We start from the raw sequence: 20,916 nt of genomic DNA on the forward strand, positions 1-20,916 counted from the left end.
CCAAATGAGCATGGGACCAGGTGATTAAGATCACCCAGCATCTGTATCTCAGCCCCTGTGTGGACAGAACAACACCCACAGTCAGGAAGGCACGCCTCCCTTAAGGGTCCGCTGACTGTGACAATGGTCTCCATCGCAGGGTGAGGAAACAGGACCCAGAGAGAGAAACTGACCTGGCGTTTCCTCTTCTGAACCAGCACTCTCCCGGGATGCTGGCACTGTGAGCCGTGGAGGACGTTAGGGCCCGATACAGTCCTGGTGCAAGGCTGGCACTCAGAGAATGCCCACCGAGCTGAAGAAACGATTGCATGCCTGCAAAATGCAAGCTCTGAGGCCTGATGTGCCAAGCCCACCTTTGCCAGGCTAGTATCTAACGGAGGCTTCTCACTGATCGTGGACTGATTCATCCCCTCCTTTAGGCAGGCAGAGACCAGACTCAGGCCCTTCCAGGAGCTTCTCCCAGAGCTGGGGAGACAGTCTGCAAATGACTCACTGCACAATCGAGTCGCTGGCTTCAACGCTGCTGCATTTTATGCAGGAGGACAGGTTGTGAGGAGAGAGAACAAGGGGAGGCCTGGCTTAACCTCAGAGTTCGGGGGAGGCATCCTTGAAAGCAGGACAGACGAGCTGTACTCTGAAGGACAAGCAGGGTCCCAGGTAGAGGGCAGTGCGGCCAGTGACAGGCCAGGGCGAACCTGACACCAGAAAGGCAGCACGGGGCTAGATCACACACAGGGTCTTCCCAGGCCCTTGGCTTAAGAACGCTCAGAAGTAATTAAAGAGTTTTAAGATGAAGGATAATGTCAAGATAAAATACCACTTTTCATTTTCAAAAGATCATTCTGCCTGAGAGGAGCAGAGTGGAACATTTATTTTGGTGTCATCGTTAGCCCTTGACTGGAGACCCCACAGGTGTCAGACCCTGGACTAATCTTTGCATCAAGCGCCTCTCAAACGATGTTGCAAGGCGGACACATTCATCTCAGGTGAAACAGATGCCATGACTGGGGCACAGGGACCTCCAATGACTTGTGTAAGGCCAGGCACCCAGCAAACACTGAACTGGGTCTCCACTGGCCAAAACGACTACACGACTCTGGGTGGTGCTCTGCCTGCGTGTCATGCAGTGGCTGGTCCACGGTAGGTGCCGTGGATCTAAGCCATAAATGATAAACGTCTGCTGTTTACTGAACTAACAGAAAAATGCAGGCATGAATGGATGGAGGATGAACAGCACACCTGTACGGACAGGTGAGTGTAGAAGGGCCAGGGGACCAATAGCGTCAACGGCGATACATGGCTAAGAAACAGGCTGAATTCCCGGGTCAGTGATTCGGCTGCTTCCTTTCAGGGCGACCTCACCAGGCACTCTGTGGGCGAAATCCCTGCCCAGCGCTCAGTGAGCAACCATGCTGAGCAGCGCCTTCCCACCCTTGCAGAGGCGTCCCGGGCAGGTCTAGAAGGGGAAGCAACCACTCACTCAGTCCTTTGCACCACAGGGAAGGATCCCATCCGGACGTAGGAACTCTGCGCCCCGTTCTCTCTCTCCCCCAAGGTCGCCTTCACACTGAACAAATCCATCAGGTCAAAACCTGTCCAGAGAGAAGAGCCAGGAGTGAGTTTGGCCAGAGGAGCCCGGGAGACAGAGGAAAAGCACATCTGCTCTCTGGGAAGGTGGCCAGCCCGCCCTGCCCTGGGGGAGCTGGTGTGGGATTTAAGCGGAGGGAACTGTGCAAATACATCTCCCAGGTGAAAACAGAAACAACAGAGGGAGGAGACGGACAGCTTCTGTTTCCATGGCCAATTGCAGGAAACAGGCAGAGACGCTGGGGTTTCCGATGAAACATGAGCCTTCGTGAAAAGTCCTGGATCACAGGCGAGCTTGAAGTAAGCAGTCGGCCACCATTCTGGCCGTGTGACTGGCATTCAGGGAGCCCACGTGGGGACCCCCGGCTCACACAGGCTGGCTCTGCAGGCCAAGTGGCAACTTCGGCTTTCCTTCTTGCAGCCACATTTCCGCAATTCATTTGGACTTTGCTTGAGTTATAATTTAGCAGCATTTAAATGGCATGATTTTAAAGCGCGGAACATCAGAGAGAAGAAGACCGTTCGTGATACTGCATTAATGGAAAGGCGTATTTCGTTTTGTTTTGGCTCTGAGAGAGGACCTTGCTCACTGGCCACACGAAGTAATGGAAAAGACACGAACTTTGGGCTCAGGACAGCTGGCGGGACGGGGGTCATCCAGCTCAGTCACACATTTGTGTGATGCTGAGCGGGTTACAGAACCCACAAGAGCCTCAGTACTTGGTTGTGACAGAAGGCTTGACACCCGCCACCTTGGCTGTCAAGAGAATCCCAGGGCGGTCGCTCAGCCGTGGTAGGAAACCGACTCAGCAGGTCAGTTACTCACTCAGGATTCCCCACCATCAACAGCACATACTTATCCATGACCCCCTACAAAACCACCTGGACCGGTCTTGGGGGGGCTGCCTTGAGTCCTGCAGCTGGGGTCCTCAGAGGAGCCCGACCACGACGCCCACACGGAGGCAACGGTGGGAGGTACCGGCCTGACACTGCGTCCCTGGGGAAGGGGAACCTCGCGGCAGGTGAGAGGAAGCCGCCTGCGGGTGGGCACCAGGCCTCACTTGTCTCCGCATCCCCGGGCTAACACACCACTCGGCGTCAGTGGCACCTAAGGCACGAGACTTCAGGGAGGTTCTTGCTGTCTCCAACATCCTGAGGTGCTGCCATGGAAAACGGGAAACGAACTTGCAGGGCTCACATTAGGATGATTCAAACATCTTCTAACTAGATTCTGTCCTAAGAGATGATTTAGTCATTCAAATTGTATTTTGAGAGCCTCTCTGTTCCAAGCCCTGTGTAAGATGCTGCAAGGACAGAAAGGAATTAGCATCAACTGAGAGTTCCAGCAGCAGAGTCAGACAGGCCTGGGCTGTGTTCCTGACCACCAGGTCCTAGCTGTGTGACCTTAGGCAGGTTGCCTGACGTCTCTGAGCACCAATTTCTTCATCTGTAAAAAGGGGATTGTCTTTGCACCTCATAGGATTGTGGTGAAGCTTGAATATGATACAAAGCTCTTCGTACAGAGCCTGACATAGAGCGGAAGACCCACAAAATAATTTCCATATTACTTATTTCCCTTTACAGTGATTACAGCCTCTTCTCCCACTAGATTCTACCCATGGATATCATTTACGCATTCAATACATATTTTTTGAGATCCTGCTCTGTGCCAAGCATGTATGAGCACTGGAGACGCAGCTGGGAGAACTGGTGCCCTAGTGGGAGACCAAGAATAAGCACATGTCCAGCACAAATGTAAAGGACAATTTCAGGCAGTGAGGAATAATTAAACAGGATTTGATGGGAGGTGAGCAGGGGTGACCGGGCAGGCCTCAGGGGGCGGGCCACCTGAGCAGCGGCTGTTCCAGGCCTGGGGCAGGGCCTGCGATGGTCTGGGAAGGGATTCCACGCAGAGCGAGGCTGTGCTGAGACTGAGGCCCTGGGGGACTTTAGGCACCGGCCCCTCCCCAGCCCCTGCCATTCTGAGGTTGCCTAGTTCTCAGAAAATGACTAAGAGTTGCCATCAGGTCATTTCTAAACAGCATCTCACACACCAGCGAATTAACAGAATTCTCGGCACAACGTTAAATGAGACTTGGTCCTTAAGGTAGAAAACATGTGCCCAGAAGCTCCCTCATGGATGAAGACGGCATACCTTGGAACAGTGCGCTATTTAGTGCACACGGAGGCAAACGATCTAGCCTCCCCAGAGATGGTGGGGGCCCCCCCCAAGGGGCAGGCACCCCCAACGTCATCACTGGCAGCTCTGGGTTTAAGGCCTCACAGAGCCCGGCAGGTCCAGCGGGATCAGCTGGTGGACCGCACTGGGCCACACAAGGAGGGATCTCGTGAAGATCCAAAGGGCCGCCCGTGCACTGGGGCCCTGGACCTGGAAGTGACCCGCGGGGCTGGGAAGCAGAGGACAGTGGGAGGGGCTGGTGCCTGGGAATGGGGTGACTGGCCCACAAGGGTTCCATGGAAGGGACACCAAGCGGTAAAAGGCTCGTTTAGGCTCAGATTCTGTTCCCAGGAAAGGCAGAAGAGGTGGGCGCAGGTATTGGAGCCACTCTACCCTGGGTGTGAAAGCCGGCCCAGCGCCAGCTGGGGCACAGCCCCCATCCTCGCGTCTCCTTCAGCAACGACGCAAGGGTAAGGGCCCGACTTGCAGGCTCGCCGCCTCCGGGCCTCCAGGTGTCCCTGACATCTCCCCCTGCGGGAGCAACTGGGTCCCGGCGGGCTCTCCCGTTTGTCAGCACTCAGAGGCTCTCAGCGGCCTGGGAGCAAAACCCCTGGAGCGGTAACTGCCTGGACATGGGGTGGGCTGTCGCTCCAGGGAAGCAGCCACTTTCATTTAAGGAGGGAAAATGGGGACCGGAGAGCGTCTCCGTGAGACACACCTGGGCCCTCCCTGCTCTTAGACTCTGCAGCTCCACGACTCTGGTGCAACTACTCAGCCCCTGCAAACTCCCACTTCACGGGGCTGCCCAAGGCCCACAGGGGTGCGCGGGCCCCGGGGGCTCCCACTGAGTGCTGGCTCTGACTCAGAGAGCGGGCTCAAGATCTGGCGGGCACGGGCCCGATGCCGCCCAGTAAGGTGTCAGGCAGAACGGCAAAGAGGCCTGCTCCCCCACTTCACAGCTCCATCCCTGTCACTGGAAACCGCCACCTTAAGCTGGGCTTCCTTGTAGCAGTTATATGTGGGAGAATAAAAAATAGTTTTAAAAAAGCAAACATATGCTCTACTTTCTAGTTCCACTTTCATTGGCTTCCATGGATAAAAACAAAGACTTAAAACACCACAAAACTCTGAACAACAAGCAATTAACTAGGAAGCGGCAAAGGGCATTGAGAGAAAGATGAATTGCCTGCAATAAATAAAGGCCAGGAAGGAAAATGAAAAATGTTCCCGAGGTAAATGGACCCTGATGCGAGCGAGGCACCGCGAGATAAAGCGGCGATTGTTTAATGTAGAAGCTGCAAGGATGCACCTCCCCGAAGTCACAGACTCAGCTGAACCAGGTGGTATCGGGGACACCGTGACGATCGCCCCGAGTCCTTCAAAGGTCCGTGATAGACAAAGCTTTGCCGGACCCCCAGGCACGGAAGTTACTCCCGGGTCTTTCGTGGGTCTGGCCGAGGTGCACACGGTTTATGTGTCCCCAGGAGAAGGTGAGCAATTTGAAGGATGGGACCTGATCTGATTCATGTTTCCATCCCTAAAAAAGTAAGAGCTCTGGTTGTCGTTCTTAACTGAGGCACCGTCAGTGGAAAGAGGGAAGGAGAGAAGGAAGGAATTCACTAAACCATTAAGGGCCTCCTCCATCTTAGATGCCCTGTTGGCTGCTCCAATGATCAACAGGACAAAATCCCAGCCCCAACCCCCAAAAGTTTAGTGTCTACAGGGAAACAGGCACAGAGAGAAGCTGTGCTGGTATCATGGGTAAATGAGAAGGAGGGGGAATGGCTGGGCTTGTATAACAGCACATGGAATATTTTCCCTGCCCAGCTGAGGAGCAATCAGGGAAGGCTTCCCAGAGGAGGCAAGGCCTGGCCTGAATTTAAAGAACAAATAAAATCTGGGCAGACACAGATGGAAGGAAGGGCATCCAAGGTAACTGGATGTGCAAAGGTCCCCGGACCTGAGTCACCGAGGTTCTTTCTGAGAATCCCACTATTTCGGGATGTCAGGAGGCATGGTTAGGGGAGTGAGCTAGGCAGGGGCAGATCAGGCTGGGCTCTGTCGGCCACGCGAGGCGGTTTGAGTTTCTTCCTACAGGCAGTGGGGAGCCTCGGAAGGGCTGTAAAGCAAGGGAGAAACACAATCTTGTTTCTATGCTCAAAGACCATTCTGGCAGTGGGGATGGAGGATCCGGGAGACCGGTGAGGACTAGACTCGGAAACACAGGCCTGGGGGGGAGGGAGGGAAGGAGCACAGAGCTGAGACCATCCGAGATGCTCGCGACGTGGCGACGGTTATCTGGAGGTCGGAACCCAGGTAGGAGGAGAGAGACGTTAAGGATGTCTGTGGCCAAATCTCAGAGCTGGACCGTGGCCAGCACTTTCTTGCAGCCTGAAATAGCTGACCCCCCAGGAATGCTGTATAACACCTTTAGTCACTAGAATTTGCAGAACATTCCGTTTTTAGAGCCGGGAGGGGTCCTCAGAGAGATCATGTTGGATGTATTGTTGCGTAAGTGGGGAAACTGAATCTCAGAGAGTCGGGTGATGGACCCAGGCCGCCTGGCTGGGGAGCAGCAGGGCCAGACCCACGCCTCCAAACTGCTTTGTCTGTTCTGTTCCCCGTCCTCACTGTTCCAGCCCAGATAAGCCCTAAAAATAGCTGGAGTCATTTAAGGAACCGCCTGGAGGTGAGGCTTTGGGGAACTGCATTTTTTACAAAAGCTGCTCCGATTACCCGACTGCGTTTAAGTTGGCAAGTATGCGGTGCCATCTCTCCCTAACTCTGGTCTCAGCTCCAGCTGGCAGGAGCCTTTTTTCTGGTCTGGTTATAATTAGAGGAGACGATAGATCCCGCAGGCTCTCTGCTCTCAGAGCTGCACAAGCAGGGCATCTGCACCGCGTGCTTAAGGAATGCCCACCCAGCACTGTGATTTACTTCCTGGGGGCCTCGGAGCCCACCAAGGGGAGGCGAGGTTCCAGGCTCCACTGGCAGCAGATCCACACAGCGGATTCCGCACAGAGGGTCCCGTTTCCATCCAGTCACCACAAGACTCCACAGCGGGATCCTCACAGGCCAGAGCCAAAAGGATTTGTTCCCAGCTTGCATAAGCACACATGTGCGCACACAGACATGCACGCACGCACACGCATGCACACACACACACACACACACACACACACACACACACACACACACATTCTGAATCTTCCCAGCCAGAATCAGTTATTCTTCAGTGGAAAAAAATACTGGGGGCTCTTCAGTCCGTAGAACGAGAGGAAAGCTCATTCTGATTTACAGACGATAAGGCAGATGAAATGGTGTTCATTTGTGCCTCCTCCCTCCCTCCCTCTCTTCCTTCCGATGGGCTGGATGTGAGCCCTGACTCCGCCACAAACGCAGGCAAATTACTTAATGTGTCTGTACCTGTTTCCCCAGCTACAAAAGACACAATGGTGCTGGTCTCCTACACTGTTAAGGGTTAACTGAGAAAATAAGTGCAAATCCCTTGGCGTGCAAGGACGTGGTAAGCACGTAAGTGCTGGTAAGCATCAGTCATTACTATTTCTGTTATTAACGGTATTACTGTCATAACTTCCCTTCTATGAACAGACACACTGGATAATGAATTATTTACGGGAGATACCGTTACGAAGGATTCATCGCTCAGGAAGCCCAATATGGATAATGCAGCAAGGCAAAGATCTGCTTTCCAGTGACTTCAGAGGAAGTTACCCCGGGGCAGAACCGGCAGGCCCAGCCAGGCTCGAGGGATGGAGAATAGATTATCCAGAGCCAGAGCTCCGCCGGGTATTACCAAGGCAATCAGTGGGGACATCTGTGTTCCCAGCAGTTTTGCCCTTTGGACGGTGACTCAGCTATAAATATTTTCACCTCAAGGTAGCTGCATTAATGCAGTGACTAGGGTGGAAGTCGTCTTGCGCTCAGGAGTTAGACAAAGACATCCTGATAGAGAGAGCACCTCACTGAGCACTGACTACAGCCCAGGCGCTCCCCAAGAAGTGCTAGCTTATCTGGGAGACGCTCGATCGAGAAGGGACAGCAGGGAGGGAGGCACGGCAGCTGATGAGGAGAGCGGCACCAAGCCGGCTGCCCCCGCGGGGACGTGCTGGGAAGTGGGTCAAGGAGCCGGGTGTTTCTTTACCGACGCTCACTGGTTGAGGGCTGGGTCACTCCCGAGGAGTGTTAACCCCCTGGCACATTTCACCTGCCGTGCACACAGGGAGCATAGCCTTCTGCTGTTCTAGAAACATCCCTCAGGCGCCAGGGTGCAAATGCTTGCGTGTTCGCATGGGCAGGCAAACCTGGGCAGGGTCCCTGGGGAAGGGCAGGGCACTGCAGCACCTATAAGACACGGGGTTCTGATGGCCCGGGGCTCACTGCCTTGGATGGGAGACGGACTGCACTGCTTAGACATGGACCCGAGACGCTCTGGGGTGGAGAGACGGGGCTCCTGACCCGGCCGGCGTTGGTGAGGAGAGCAGGGCGGGTGTCCTGGAGGGGGAGGAAAGCTTCCCTGAGATCCTGCACTTGGGAGTGTTCAGCTGGACGCCTGGCCACAGGGAGTAGTCAGCGGATGCTCACCACCATCAGGGCGAGGAGGAAGCCGGCTCAGCCATCCCCCACGCACCCCAGCTACCCCGTCGTGGTCGTGTACAGAGACAGCCTCTGCGGAGTTCATTTCTGCTGCTGGCTCCGCAGTCGTGTGTCTCTCTGTTCCCTCATCCATTGATTCACTCATGTATTTAGGACTCTGATTCACTCCCAAATGCATTTATTTATTCACCCTTTGCCCGGCTGCCAATCACTCACTCACCATGTCGCTCACTCCACTGCATTCTCTACCGACCCTACAGCATCACCACCCGCTCCCAGAGGGAACACGTGAATGGTCTTCCCTGTTGGATGGTTCGTTGATGGGAGCTGCGACCTGCACAGTTCAGACCATCCTATTAGGACTGTGGTGAAGGACAGGAATGAGGACAGCACCAGCAAGGCTACCCTTGAATCAAGGAGGGTCATGGTCAAGTCCAGCAAAACGCGCAGCAAAGCAAGCCGTGCAGGGTGGCTGTTACTCTCTTACCTGTGATTTCCTTGCTTTCGCCATTGGTGTGCTTAAAGCGATCTCCTTCTACACGAACGCTGGGGCAGAGCACGTCTGAGGAAAGCAAGAGGAAACAGAGATTGATGAGCAAACGCAGCCCATGGTTCCTCCATGGCACGTGACGTCATCGGGACCCCGCGCCAACCCCCCCCGCATGCAGGACGTCCAGCATGGGGCAGATGCAGAGGCAGCGCCACAATGACGGAGTGTTTCATTTACTCCCAAATGTACTTGTTAAGCATCGGCTCTGCCAATGCTGTGCTCATACAGGGATGAGATAAGAACAGGCGTGGTCCCCACCCACAAGGAGCTCACAGTCGTCCATCAGAGGGAGTCAGACACGGAAATCCATGTGATCAATGGGGTCGTAAGTGACAGAAGTGGGTCTGGGTTGCTAAGGCACTCAGGACACAGATCCAACACCTAGCCCAGCCTGGGGAGGTCGGGGAAGCTTTCCTGGAAAGGTGATGTTTGAGGTTTCCCTTAAAGGAACAGTAAGACTCAGCCAGATGGACAAAAGACCAAAAGGCGATACAGGCAGAGGGAACTTCATTCATAAAGGCAGGAACTTATAGATGAAAATCCCAAGCCAGCAGGGTGCCAATGAAACAGGAAATGTGCTGGGGGCCCACCTGCAAGGTGTCTGTTATGCCGCCCCAGGGAGCTTTAGGTGCAATTCCAGAAGCAGGCATAATCCCAGAAGAAGCAAGACTGCTCAGTTACACAAAGGCAATGGAGTCACTCACACAGTGAAACATACTTCATTATACGATATTACATAAATGTCTTATTATACGATATTACATAAAAGTCTTATCTGAATGTCTTCATGATTTCTCACGTTAAAAAAACAGTTGCAAGGAAAAGGGATTCTTTAAGTTGCCCTAAAATTCCCAGAAAGAAACTTACGGTTTCTTTCAAAGGGGAACGGGTAGGGGAGGGATAAATTAGGAGCTTGGGATTAGCAGATACAAACTACTATATATAAAATAGATAAACAACAAGGACCTACTGTATAGCACAGGGAACTATATTCAATGTCTTATAATAACCTAACATGGAAAAGAATCTGAAAAAGAATATGTGTGCGTGCGTGTGTGTGTAACTTAATCACTTTGCTGTACACCTGAAACTAACACAACATTGTAAGTCAATTATACTTCAATTTTTAAGAATCCCGGAAAGAGCACCAACTGCCAGCGTTAAGGTTCCAGGCCCAGGTGTCGGCTCCGTTGCAAGTCTCCTCACCTCTCTGTCGGTGTCAGCATGTGTGACATGGGACACCTTACAAACTACACACTTGTTGCCGGGCTGCCGGGAGGACAGAGCAAGATCAAGCCGTAACAGGACTTCAATGCGGCACCGGAGGCAACTTAGTACAAATACTGCCCTTGAAGCAATCTGGTTACCATATACATTACTATAATAATCACACGTTATTAGGCAGTCCTGCCGTCCCATCAGTTCCGTGTGCAGTAATCTCTTTTCATACGTTTCCACAAATGTTTCACCGCGGGACCAGTTTGAGGCCCCTCTTCCAATCAGCAGTGAGGGGAAAGAATGAGATCCTCCCTGATTTGGGAGGAGGTATTTTTAGTGTTTATCCCAAAGGCACCAGAGGTCTGACAAGCCCCAAGGAAGGAGTTATTTTGGAAACAGCACGGAGCTGTCTGTCTACAACCAGATATGCAAGAGGATGCCAGCAGCGCGCAGTGTTTAGACGGTGCCGCCCAGGACAGCGGCAGCTGCGGGTGACGGCCAATTGCTTTACGGTTGGCAGGCCGCCAGAGGGGCTGGCTGGGACCGTGCGTCATTTAAAATGAGTTGACTCAGAAGGTTGTAGCCTTGATTATGAGCAAACCTCTGGAGGCTGACGGCTGGGGCTCAGGGCAGGCAAAGCTACTGAGCCTTGTCTCTGCAAATATCCCGAGGGGACGCCCTGATTCCCAAACCGGGATGGTGAAAGATAGTCCGAAAGCCATGACCACAGAAGAGATCGAAACGTTTCAAAGATGTTAGCGCTTGCCCAAACTGCTTCAACAAATCAGTCCCCAAACCACCTGCCAATCCCCTTTTGGGGCCATCACCAAGCCTCATACACTCCAAAGCCTCAAGGGGGAATTTATAGCTGACTTAGTAAGTCAGGACAAATGGCTCCCAAAATACCCCCTGCAGCCAGGCTCCCCAGGGAAGAGGGGGCCCCAGAGGTTCACCTCTTGGCAGGGAGGGGAGTTAGCATCTAAAGTCCCTCTCAGCCCGTAACTACATCCCTTTGGCCAAGATACGCCCACATCTTGGATAATGATCTATTTATTTCCACGTTAACTCATTTATTCGAACTGAAATACTTACAGAGCTCCAGACACATTCCAGGCACGGAGCTAGTTCCAGGGACACGTAAGTGGGATAATAGATAAGACACCGCCCCTATCTTCAGGGCGCTCGTGGGCTGTGACGAGGACTGGGGACAGGTAAGCTCAAGGAAGCGTCAGCGCTGCCGTGGCGTCCTGTGTCCCCCTGCTTCACGGGCTCCTCCTCCTCAACCCTTGCTTCCACTCGCCCTAGCCTGGGTAAGGAGCCCTCGGCAGGGCCCCATGTCCTAGAGCTGATGGCACCATGCTGAAGGCACTGACTGGCATGGCTGTCTCCCCGGGGAGCCTGGACACCCGGCTGAGCCTCAGTCCAGCTGTAGGTCCACTGCCTTCACGGCTCCAGGCACAGAACAGGCCTCGAGTCTGTGCTGAACAGAACGACCAGTGACGCCTGAGCCAGGAAGTAAAGGCTGAGTGGCGGCCTGGACGCCTCTCGGGCGTGGGCTGCATCATGATGTTGACAATCCGGTGAGAAGATCGCACAGGCTTCAGGGCTCCTGCCACTGAGGTGTCGCACACACTGTTAGCTGCCACCCGAATACCCGTTTCCCACTCCTTCCTTGCTGAAAGACTGTCACTTTTATGCAGAATGGCAGCATTTTCAGCCTATGGAGAAAAGCTGTGGCTGGTCGGTCTAAGCCAATTATTGTGATTCTGTTCCCCACCTTTCCAGCCGCCCTTCCAGCGAGGGATGGACCTGTGACCCAGTTCTGGCCAAGGACATAAATACCAGAAGCGTGCTTGGTTGAGGAGGGGTGGCGTCTTAAAAAGCTTTTGCTTTTCCCAATGTAAGGGGACAGATAGGAAGAAGGGATTGGCAGGTGTACTTTCCCTTCTTCCTCCTTCAAACGTGGGACATAACATCTGCAGGACTGTCTAGAATGGAGGAGAGAGGAACTCCAGCTACCCCCAAGCCTATGTGAAAAGCATAAGAAAAAGAAACTCATTTTCCCGGTAAAGAAGCTACTGACAAACTGGATTACCTTCACTTAACCAATCAATACAGATTTATAGGTAATCATTCAGGATCAACATAAAAAGTAGTTCTGGAATTAAGGATAAGGGTAAGTTCTCAGGAATCAAAACGTGTGTTTAATTAGCTCTTGGTTAGTTGGTTGATTTTCCTTCTTGAAAGTGTGAAAACACAAAATAGACATGGCTGATTACAAAGCCCCGGTTCCCCTGGAGTTCATTTACCGTCACCCACTGCCATTCGTACTCCCTCATCTTTCAGGAAGGCAGAACATTCTAGACTTCTGGAGAGCAACAAGATCCCTTTCCACAGTATGAGATCTTTTTCACCAGAAGCCTTCAACAGAGGCCAAGTCTTGGTTGATCAGGGCTGCTGCTGCCAGGGGGACACACCATGAATTCACTGCAGTTTCCCGGGAAAAACGCTTCAAGCTGCCCTCAGTCTACCAAATGGCAAAAGGGGAGAGTGTGTCTGAGCATCAGGGGAGGAGGGTTTGCACAAGGTGGTCTCTGCCGTCCTTCTGCTTTGTGCTGAACACCCATGGTTCTGTCTAGAGAAGATGTGCCATGCTGTCCCCTGGCTCCCTGTCCCCTGGCTCTCAGCCAAGAGTTTCTCCAGTTGGGAAAAAAAGGGTGCTGTCAATTACTGAGTGCCTACTGTGTGCCATTCACCCACCTGGAAATTTTACCCACAACAACCATCTGAGGAGGTAGACTTTGTTTCTGTTACACGGATGTTAAGAACTGAGGCTAAGAGAGGTTAAGAAACTCACCAGATAGGAGGAGTATCTGGGTTTGAATGAAGGTCTACCTGTGTCTAGAATGTCGGAGGGGAGACGGTTCCCCGGCCTAGCTGAGCAGCACCAGGAGAAGCAAGGAGCAGAGCGCCGCGGGAGGAAGCAATCAGTGAGGCCCATCCATCACCGCCCGGCAGTCGCTGCTGAGTGCAGCTCACCACAGATGGGATGATGACATTCCAAGTGGGCAGGGGAAGAGGCAGAGGAGGAGAGAGATGAATCAGACCCCCGGCAGACTCATGGCACAGTTCCTCAGCGGCTCCGAGGCCAGCCAGGAAATCGTCCACACACCCCTACTGTGGGGAGCCAGGCCCCAAGGTCCCAGGGTCGATACGAATAATTAGAATCGTAAGGGCTTCCAAGACTGCGTGCCCACACGTCCAGATACTGTGCTGGGTGCACGATGTGGACAGTTTCTGCTCTGCCGGGGGATGGAGTTATCCCCGTGGTCAGGAGACAGATGTAGAGGGCTTGCTCTGCACAGACCTTGTGCTAGGCATGTCGAATCCATCAGCACGTTGACTGAGCTCCCCCTACAGCTTTACGGGACAGGTGCTGCCGTTTGCAGATGCGGAAAGAAAGGCACACAGAAGTCAGCAAGACGTCCAAGGCCACAGAGCTAGCAAATGGCAAAGTCAGCATGCTGGCCCCAGCCTCTGGCTCTGGACCACTACAGCATGCATGCAGTCTCTTCAAGGTCACCTGCCCAAGGCCACCCAGCACAAAGGCGCCCAAGTCTGTCTCCAAAGCCTGCAGGGACAGCCAGCCAGCATGCTACTTCCTGAGGCAGCCCTTCTGCCTCGGGACACCCCTGACACGTACAAGGGGCTTCTGCACCCAGAGGTTTCACGTGCTCTCCGAGTTCTGCCCATCGGGTCCATCTGCTTGTGCCCACTTACACCTGGCTCTGGGCAGGGCACTGGGGAACCTGGGGTGGGCAGACGGCAAGACCCTGCCCTTGAGTGTGTCCTCTGCTGGCACCAAATCCAGAACAGGTCCCGTGTCTCTCACAAAAGCCGGTTAGATGTTTCAAGACCGTCAGCGTCCTCCTCTCTCCAATCTTCTCCAGCTGAGCAACCCTGGCTCCCTGGCAGCTCCCTCACCCGGAGGAGAAAGAGCGGAAAGAATAAGATCCCAACGGGGGCAGTTAAGAATCTAAGCGCACACTCACTGTAGACTCACAGCTCCCGAGGGCACGGCCAAGGCATGTTCCCGCTGACAGATGCCAGTGTTCAGCATCCTGACACACGTCCGTGTAGTTATCATGCCCATTTTTCAGATGAGAAAACTGAGTCTAAGAGAGCTTAGATGACCTGCGCAAAGCACACCCCTAGTTAGTGGTGGAAACAGAATTCAAACTCAGTATGACTCTAGCACTCTCGTACTCGCTACGACAAACTGACGTATATACACAGGGGTCTGGAAGAACATATATGACACAAACTAACTGTGGTTACCTCTGGGGGGCAGAACTTGAAGTGGTTTTTATTTCCTTTTTCCCTTTCTGCATTTTCAAATTTGTTTTAAAGGTCTGAACATGATTCACTAGTACAGTGTTTGTAGGTTATCAGTGTCATTCTTTTTTTTTAATAGTAGGCCTGAGCCTTGCCCTGGGGCCCTCACTGCTGAGGCAGCAGGAGGCTCTAGGGGAGGGGGCAGCGGGATGGCCAGGGACAGGCAGGCAGCCATGAGGGCTGTTTCCAGAGGTGAACTGGAGCCCTGGAGGACAGCTGGTGCAGACATCCCCAGGAGGTCTGGGGGATGGCAGGGGCCTTGTGGGGCTCAATATGCACTTCTGGACCCAAGAGCTGCCGGTCAGGGGGACAGGCCCCCATTTTCAAGGGAGCCACCGTGGAGACAGACAGACAGACAGCAGGACAGACGAGAGAGAGCTCTGTGCCACGGCCAGCAAATACCTGCAGATGCTGGGAGGGTTCACTGGTGGGGGCTGAGGACACAGGGACACCCTAACCAGCAACGAGCACGTTCTTTGGAGTCACTAAAATCCTGGCGCATGTCATGAGCTCCCTGCAGCTCTCAGCAAGGGCAGGCCGGGGCCTCCCTCCACCCATTTGCAAAATGGTGAGGAAGAAAAGGGAAGTGCTGGACCTGCCCTGTGCACCACCTACCAGCTACTTTGGACAGTTATGTGCTCTGATTTCACAGCAACCCTGCAATATGGGCATGCTGATGCATGGGGAAGCCAAAGCTCAGAGACGTTAAGTAATTTATCCAACATCACACAGCCAGCAAGTGGCAGAGGCAGGAATCAAGCCAGGTAGTGAGGCTTGGACATCGAGCACTGGACCACTATTCTACACACACATCTGAGCCTTAGAAAGCACCCTGGGTATGAGTATAATAACAACCAGCCAGTCATCGGATAGCTCCACTGCCTTGAGGTCACACACAGGGTCTCATCCAATGCTCTCACAGGGCAGATATTAGCATCCGTTCTTTACAGGTGAACAAGGAGCTTTCCCCATTTTTAAAAAAAAACACACAAAAAACCAACAAAAAACAAAAAAAAACCACCTAAAGATTGTTATTAGCTGCATCCCAGGGCCATGGTGTGGACCGTGTGAGGAGCAAAGAGGACAACCCAGGGTCCAGGTTCCACCTCCACCTCCTATTCTAGAACTTTCTGGAGATTCCCGGCCTGCATTTCCCTTCTAGGTCAAAGTGAATTGGTCCCCAGAGGCCCCAGATCCCCTCGCCCATTGATGCCCACCTCCCAGGTCCCTTAGGCTGGAGGGAGGGTGTGGTCAGGGTGCCCAGTCTATGGGGGAATGAAGGCTAAGTGTTTTAGAGGCAGCCCGGTGGTAAGAGACAAAGTACTGCTAGAAAGAAACCCCCACCCCCGGCCTGCTGACAGCAGGATCACCAGGTCCGGGAGACCAGGGCCACCCATCCTCTGTCTCAGGAAGAGCACGTAGAGCGAGAGAGCGGTGAGGAGAGGCTACCAGGCGCCCTCCCGAGCACACGCCTGCTTGCTGGGGTACAGTGAAGCGGGGATGGGGCCAGAGGGGGAAGTGCTCCCCAAGGCTGGGGAGGGGCAAGGTCTGGAGCCTGCAGACACCCACCACCCACGTCAGTTTCTCCTCCTGTGTCTGTTTCCAGACCCAGAAGCAGGCGTAAAAGTTTGTGGGATTTTTCCCCATCCAAGGTCATCCTGAAGACTAAATGGACCAGTGGATGCGGAGTTCACGGCCTGATGCCTGGCACCCAATACGAGCTTGTTCGTTCCTTCACTCATTCAGCCAACACGTATTTGCACAGCGCCCGACCCACACGTCCTGCCATAAGGAGCAAACGTGTACACACGCAGACGAGGGGGCCCCGCCCTGTCGGAGGGACGAGCCAGACAGAGGAGAGGGCAGAGAGGAAACGCAGAGACGGACACAGGGAAGCGAGCCAGCTGCCACGAGTGATCAGTGCCGCTGGGGACACGTCGGTGACGTGGGGGCCAGGATGCACGTGGGGTGCGCCGGCCTGGGAAGACCTCCTGGCTGGGTGAGCTCCGGGCTGAGAGCTAAGGAGGGCGTGAGCAGCCACGGGACGCGAGCAAAGGGAAGAAGGTCCCAGCGAGGGCAGAGCCCTGAGGAGGAAGGGGCTCTCGGGCGCAGAGGTGGGAGGGGGACCGAGCCCTGCAGCACAGCCCAGGGCGCGGAGACAGGAGAGGTGGGTCAGGGGAAGCCTCACAACCCCAGGCGGCGTCTGTAATTCAGGGCAGGGAAGAGATGGCGCTGCCCAGATACAAGGGGCCCGTGATCCAGGCCAGGGGCAGTGAGACTCCTGCAAAGAGGGCGTGGTTTCGATTGTCCCCGACTACTTGGACCTCTTTCCCTCCTGGGGACTGTCCCGTGGGCAGAGCACCAGTAGGTGTCACCAGAGACTGCGAGGACCTCCTGTAGGACTGGCAAGAGGAGCCTGGGGCAGTGGGACGGCAGGAGGTAGGCAGAGCCCTCGGCCAGCCTGAACAGGTGCCAGGGCCCAGCTCAGCCTAGCAGTGACCTTTAGCGCCTGGTGTCTGAGAAGCACCTAAATGCAAACCTCCTTCCCTTCGCGCCACGTCCGACGAGTGCCTGCCACGCACCTGGCGCTGAGCCGAGCCAGGGCACACGCTAAGGGGCCCGCGGAGCTCAGGGAGCTGCCGTCCAGCAGACAAGATGGAAACTGGTCAAGTAAGGCCTTGATGTCTCCAAGAACTCTGTGATTATAACCCCTGAAAGGTACTGAGGCCAGTGGGGGGATGAAAACAGTGGGATCAAAGGGTGTCTCCACTGAGATTTGAGGGATGAGTCAGAGGCGAGTAGGTGAGAGCGGGAGAAGGGTGACCCATCGGGGGTGCAGGCCCGGGTCCGAGGGTCGGGGAGCATGGACACCATGGCCAGAATGGCAGGCAGGGAGACGAGGTGGAGCAGGGGGCGGGGCCGGGAGGGGCGGGGGGTGATGGGTCCTGGCAGGAGGTGCCCCTCTGCCTGGGGGCCTGACGCTGGTGGGCAGGGGTGGAGGTGGACGGACAGGTGAGGAGGCTACCGCAGTGGACACTGGCGGCTTCGAGCCACGCGGCGGGGGCGAAGCAGGGAGAAGTGCTCAGACCCCGGTCTCTCTGGAAAGCAGAGTGGGCAGGCTGGTGGCCGAATGGGTGAGGAGTGTCCCAGAAAGAAAGAATGTTCTGTCCTGAGCACCTGGAACCCTGCAGGAAGAACCCATTTGGAACCAGAAAACACAAGTCCAGTTTCCGACGCTTCAAGTTTGAGATGTCTCTTAGACACCTAGCAAGCAACCGGATCTGTGAGCCTGGCCTTCAGCCTCCAAAACAAAGCTCCTGGCTTTTGATTTGGGAGTTGCTCCTTTGTAGACAGGCTTTAAAGCGCTGGGAGTGGAAGAGATGGTTCAGAGATGGAGACAGAGGAGAGAAGAGGTCCCAGGGTAGGTCCCGGCCTCCAGCTTTACACGTTGCGACATGAGAACTGACCAGCAAAGGAGGCTGAGAAGGGGACGCTGGTGGGGCAGGAGGGGCAAAGAGGAGGCCCGGAGGTCCAGAGGAGGGAGCCTTTCAGGTTACAGGATTAAGAGACCGGCCCGCCGAGTAACAGAGTTCATAACCAGGGACCCAGAGCTCAAGCCCAGGCGCGTCTCACTCCAGCATCACCCCGCTTTGCACTACAGCAGCTGCCGTATGGACGGCCAAGGAGGAAAGGCCTCGTGGGGGTGAACCTGTGCTTCCTGTGCGTGGCACCGTCTTTTCCAACCCTCTGAGGCTTGTCTGCTCCATTCTAGAACTGAATCTGCATTCTCAGTATCTACCCTTCAGGGTCCTGACAGGCACTGGACAAGAGAAAGCACACGAAGCGCCAGACTCGGTGCCAAGGCCGCCGTGATCTCACCCACTCACGTCCTCCTCCTCCTGACCACTCACCCCAGGACTGGGGTGCTGAGTGAAGCATCACCCGAACCCAGCCTGCCGTCCTTCCCAGGAACCCGGAGCTCCCGCTGGACCAGAGGCGGGAGGCGCACCCCCAAGGCTTTCTCGCATGGCGCAGGGTCCCGAGGGAGCGGGCTGCTGAGCAGGGAAGAGAAACAAGGCAAAGCAACGCCCTCCCTCCTCCTACGTGGGTTCGGAGTAGGTGGAGAAATATAAAACCAAATAAGTGGCGAAATGGGAATTTATCACATGAACGCACGGAAGGGTTGACGAGACTTCCCTGTGGCCCGTGGAGAGGAGCTGAGGCCTTCTGCCGGGAAGGCGCGGGGAGAAGGGGAGCCCACGGCGGGAAGAGGCCTCAGGAGCCCCGGCTCCAGGGGCAGCGCTGACCTGCGTGTGACCAGGACTGACCACCTCTCCCCTCCGTCTCAGGAAAGCACAGGACTGGCCAAGGGAGCCCCACGTCTCCGCACAGGCACATCCCCGGCCCCTGCGGTGTCTGTGCTTCTCACGGGAGATGGGCAAACAACATGCGGCGCTATTTACTCTGTGTACTTGCGGCCCCGTCCTCTCCATCAGCATGTGGCCTGGCTGTCAGACTGTGCCCGGACTCAGGGTCGTGTCCTCAGAATCAGAGCTCCGGTGACCGAGGCAGGCCACAGGGACAGGAGCCCCCAGAGGCAGCGGGGCCGAGCTCAGCTGTCCTGCGTCAGGCCCCTGAACGCCTGTGGGAGCAGGCAGCAAGGTGGGGACCTCTTCACCAGGTCCCAGGCCACTGGACAGGGGTGGAACTAGCCAGTCCTGATGCTCCTTTGCTCCTGGCCCCTCTGCCCGAGGGCTGGTGGAGGTGGGCTCCTGGGACGGCCACTGGCTGCGTTCCTGTGGGGACCCGGGGGAGGCTGCTGGGACATCACGGCCAGACGGCAACGCGGGGGCAGCGGTGTGGCCTGGCTCCCCCCGCCTGCCCCTCCCCGGCAAGTCCAGCGGTGAAGGCAGAGCTGTAACTGGAGACGGGGCTGAGGCCTGGGGCAAGGGTGGGGACGTCCAGCGCACACACTCCAGACGGGGCACCGCCCACGCGCTCTCCCATCCCCACCCCGGGCGCCCACGGCACACGGCCGCCTCCTCTGGGGGTCCCCGGCTGTGGATCCCCACACGCGGCCCGGGCTCTGCTTCCCCTGCCGACGCCACGCCTGGAGAGTGAAGCTGCTGTGCTCCCTCCCCTCCCAGCTGGCCTCCGCGGCTGCCCAGCCCACCAGGCCCCGCTCCTCACGAGAGCATCACTGCGCGCTGGGCCCTCCGTTCAACTCCACTCACTTGCCCCTAACTTCCAGCCTCCCTCCCACCCACCCCACGCCGGCCCTCAGACCCCTTTCTCGGGGAAGCCCGCCCCACCTGCCCGGGCCCTGGGCTGCGGCTCCAGCTCACGTTCCCTCTCCACCTTGATCCTGGTGGCGGTCATCCATTCTGGGGCGTAAGGCGGCGTCACCTCAACCTCCGCTCTGCGGCAGGGCTGGGAAGAGGACAAGGCCAGCAAGGGCCCGGGGCCCACGCCTAACGAGCCGCACCCCAGCTGCCCGGCTGGAGGGCCAGGACCTCGAGAGCGAGTCTCCTTAAACCCGGAGCCTCACCGGCCTCATCCGCATCCCACCCTGTTTCTCTGGGTCTCCGGCTCTTTCTCTGGATTTTCTACATTTATGACCTCGAAGCCACTGAAAATAGGACGAGCTCAAAACAAGGACACACTTGCTCCCGCCGTCCCACTGCTCCATCAGTGTCCCCGACTCCCTAAGTGCCTCCCCGGCCACATGCCCGGGAAATAGCTCTGAATCTCTTCCCTTCGGCCCACAGCCCTGTGCTCTTTCTCTAAAGGTAGCCCCTTCTGGGAACTTCCCTCCATCCCCACTGCCTGCCCCTGGGCCCCGCCCATCACCGCTGGTGGCCCCCCTGCAGGACGCCTCCTGGGCCAGACACACCTGAAGCACCCCCGGACTCCCCCAGCTCAGCTGCCGGCCCACCCCCGGCACCGCCTGTTTGGCGGAGACCCCCAGCCCCTCCTGCTCCTCCTCAGGGTGTCCATCACCCCTGCTGGGACAGCAGCCTGACCTGGGAGGTGAGGCCTCCGCTTCCCACTTCCGCCTCAGACGAGGCTGGCTCTCGGGACCTGGGTTCTGGCTTCCCCACCACACAGAACTCAGAGGAGTGAACGCCCTGGGGATGAAATTTCACCAGCAGAGACAGGCAAGAGCCAGCAAATGAATTCTCCACCCCTCCCCGCCCCGTCAACTATTCTGAGGGTGCAGATTCCACAAGGGCCTTTCTGCCAACATCCTCCCTGACTCACCCCAAGCTCTGGGTCGGGTGCAGCCGCTGGCACCTCAGTAATGCACCAGCCCCTCCCCTCCCGAGCCTCCCTCCTCCCCTTCCCCACGCTCCTGCAGCCCTGGGATGCA

At 55.9% G+C, this 20,916-nt stretch overlaps 1 protein-coding gene across 2 annotated transcripts in view; it reads right to left on the reverse strand.

Annotated features, from left to right (window-relative positions):
* COL22A1 (collagen type XXII alpha 1 chain) overlaps positions 1-20,916 on the reverse strand; it is a 242,295-nt gene that overhangs the window by 199,901 nt on the left and 21,478 nt on the right. For both annotated transcript variants that reach the window (XM_068525749.1, XM_068525748.1), the window contains exons 3-4: positions 8,871-8,945; positions 1,481-1,592 (exon numbers count right to left, since the gene is read on the reverse strand). In XM_068525749.1, coding sequence (XP_068381850.1) covers positions 1,481-1,592; positions 8,871-8,945 — 187 coding nt within the window. The remainder of the gene's footprint in view (positions 1-1,480; positions 1,593-8,870; positions 8,946-20,916) is intronic.

This window comes from Eschrichtius robustus, chromosome 17 (assembly GCF_028021215.1).
Source record: "Eschrichtius robustus isolate mEscRob2 chromosome 17, mEscRob2.pri, whole genome shotgun sequence".
Taxonomy (NCBI): domain Eukaryota; kingdom Metazoa; phylum Chordata; class Mammalia; order Artiodactyla; family Eschrichtiidae; genus Eschrichtius; species Eschrichtius robustus.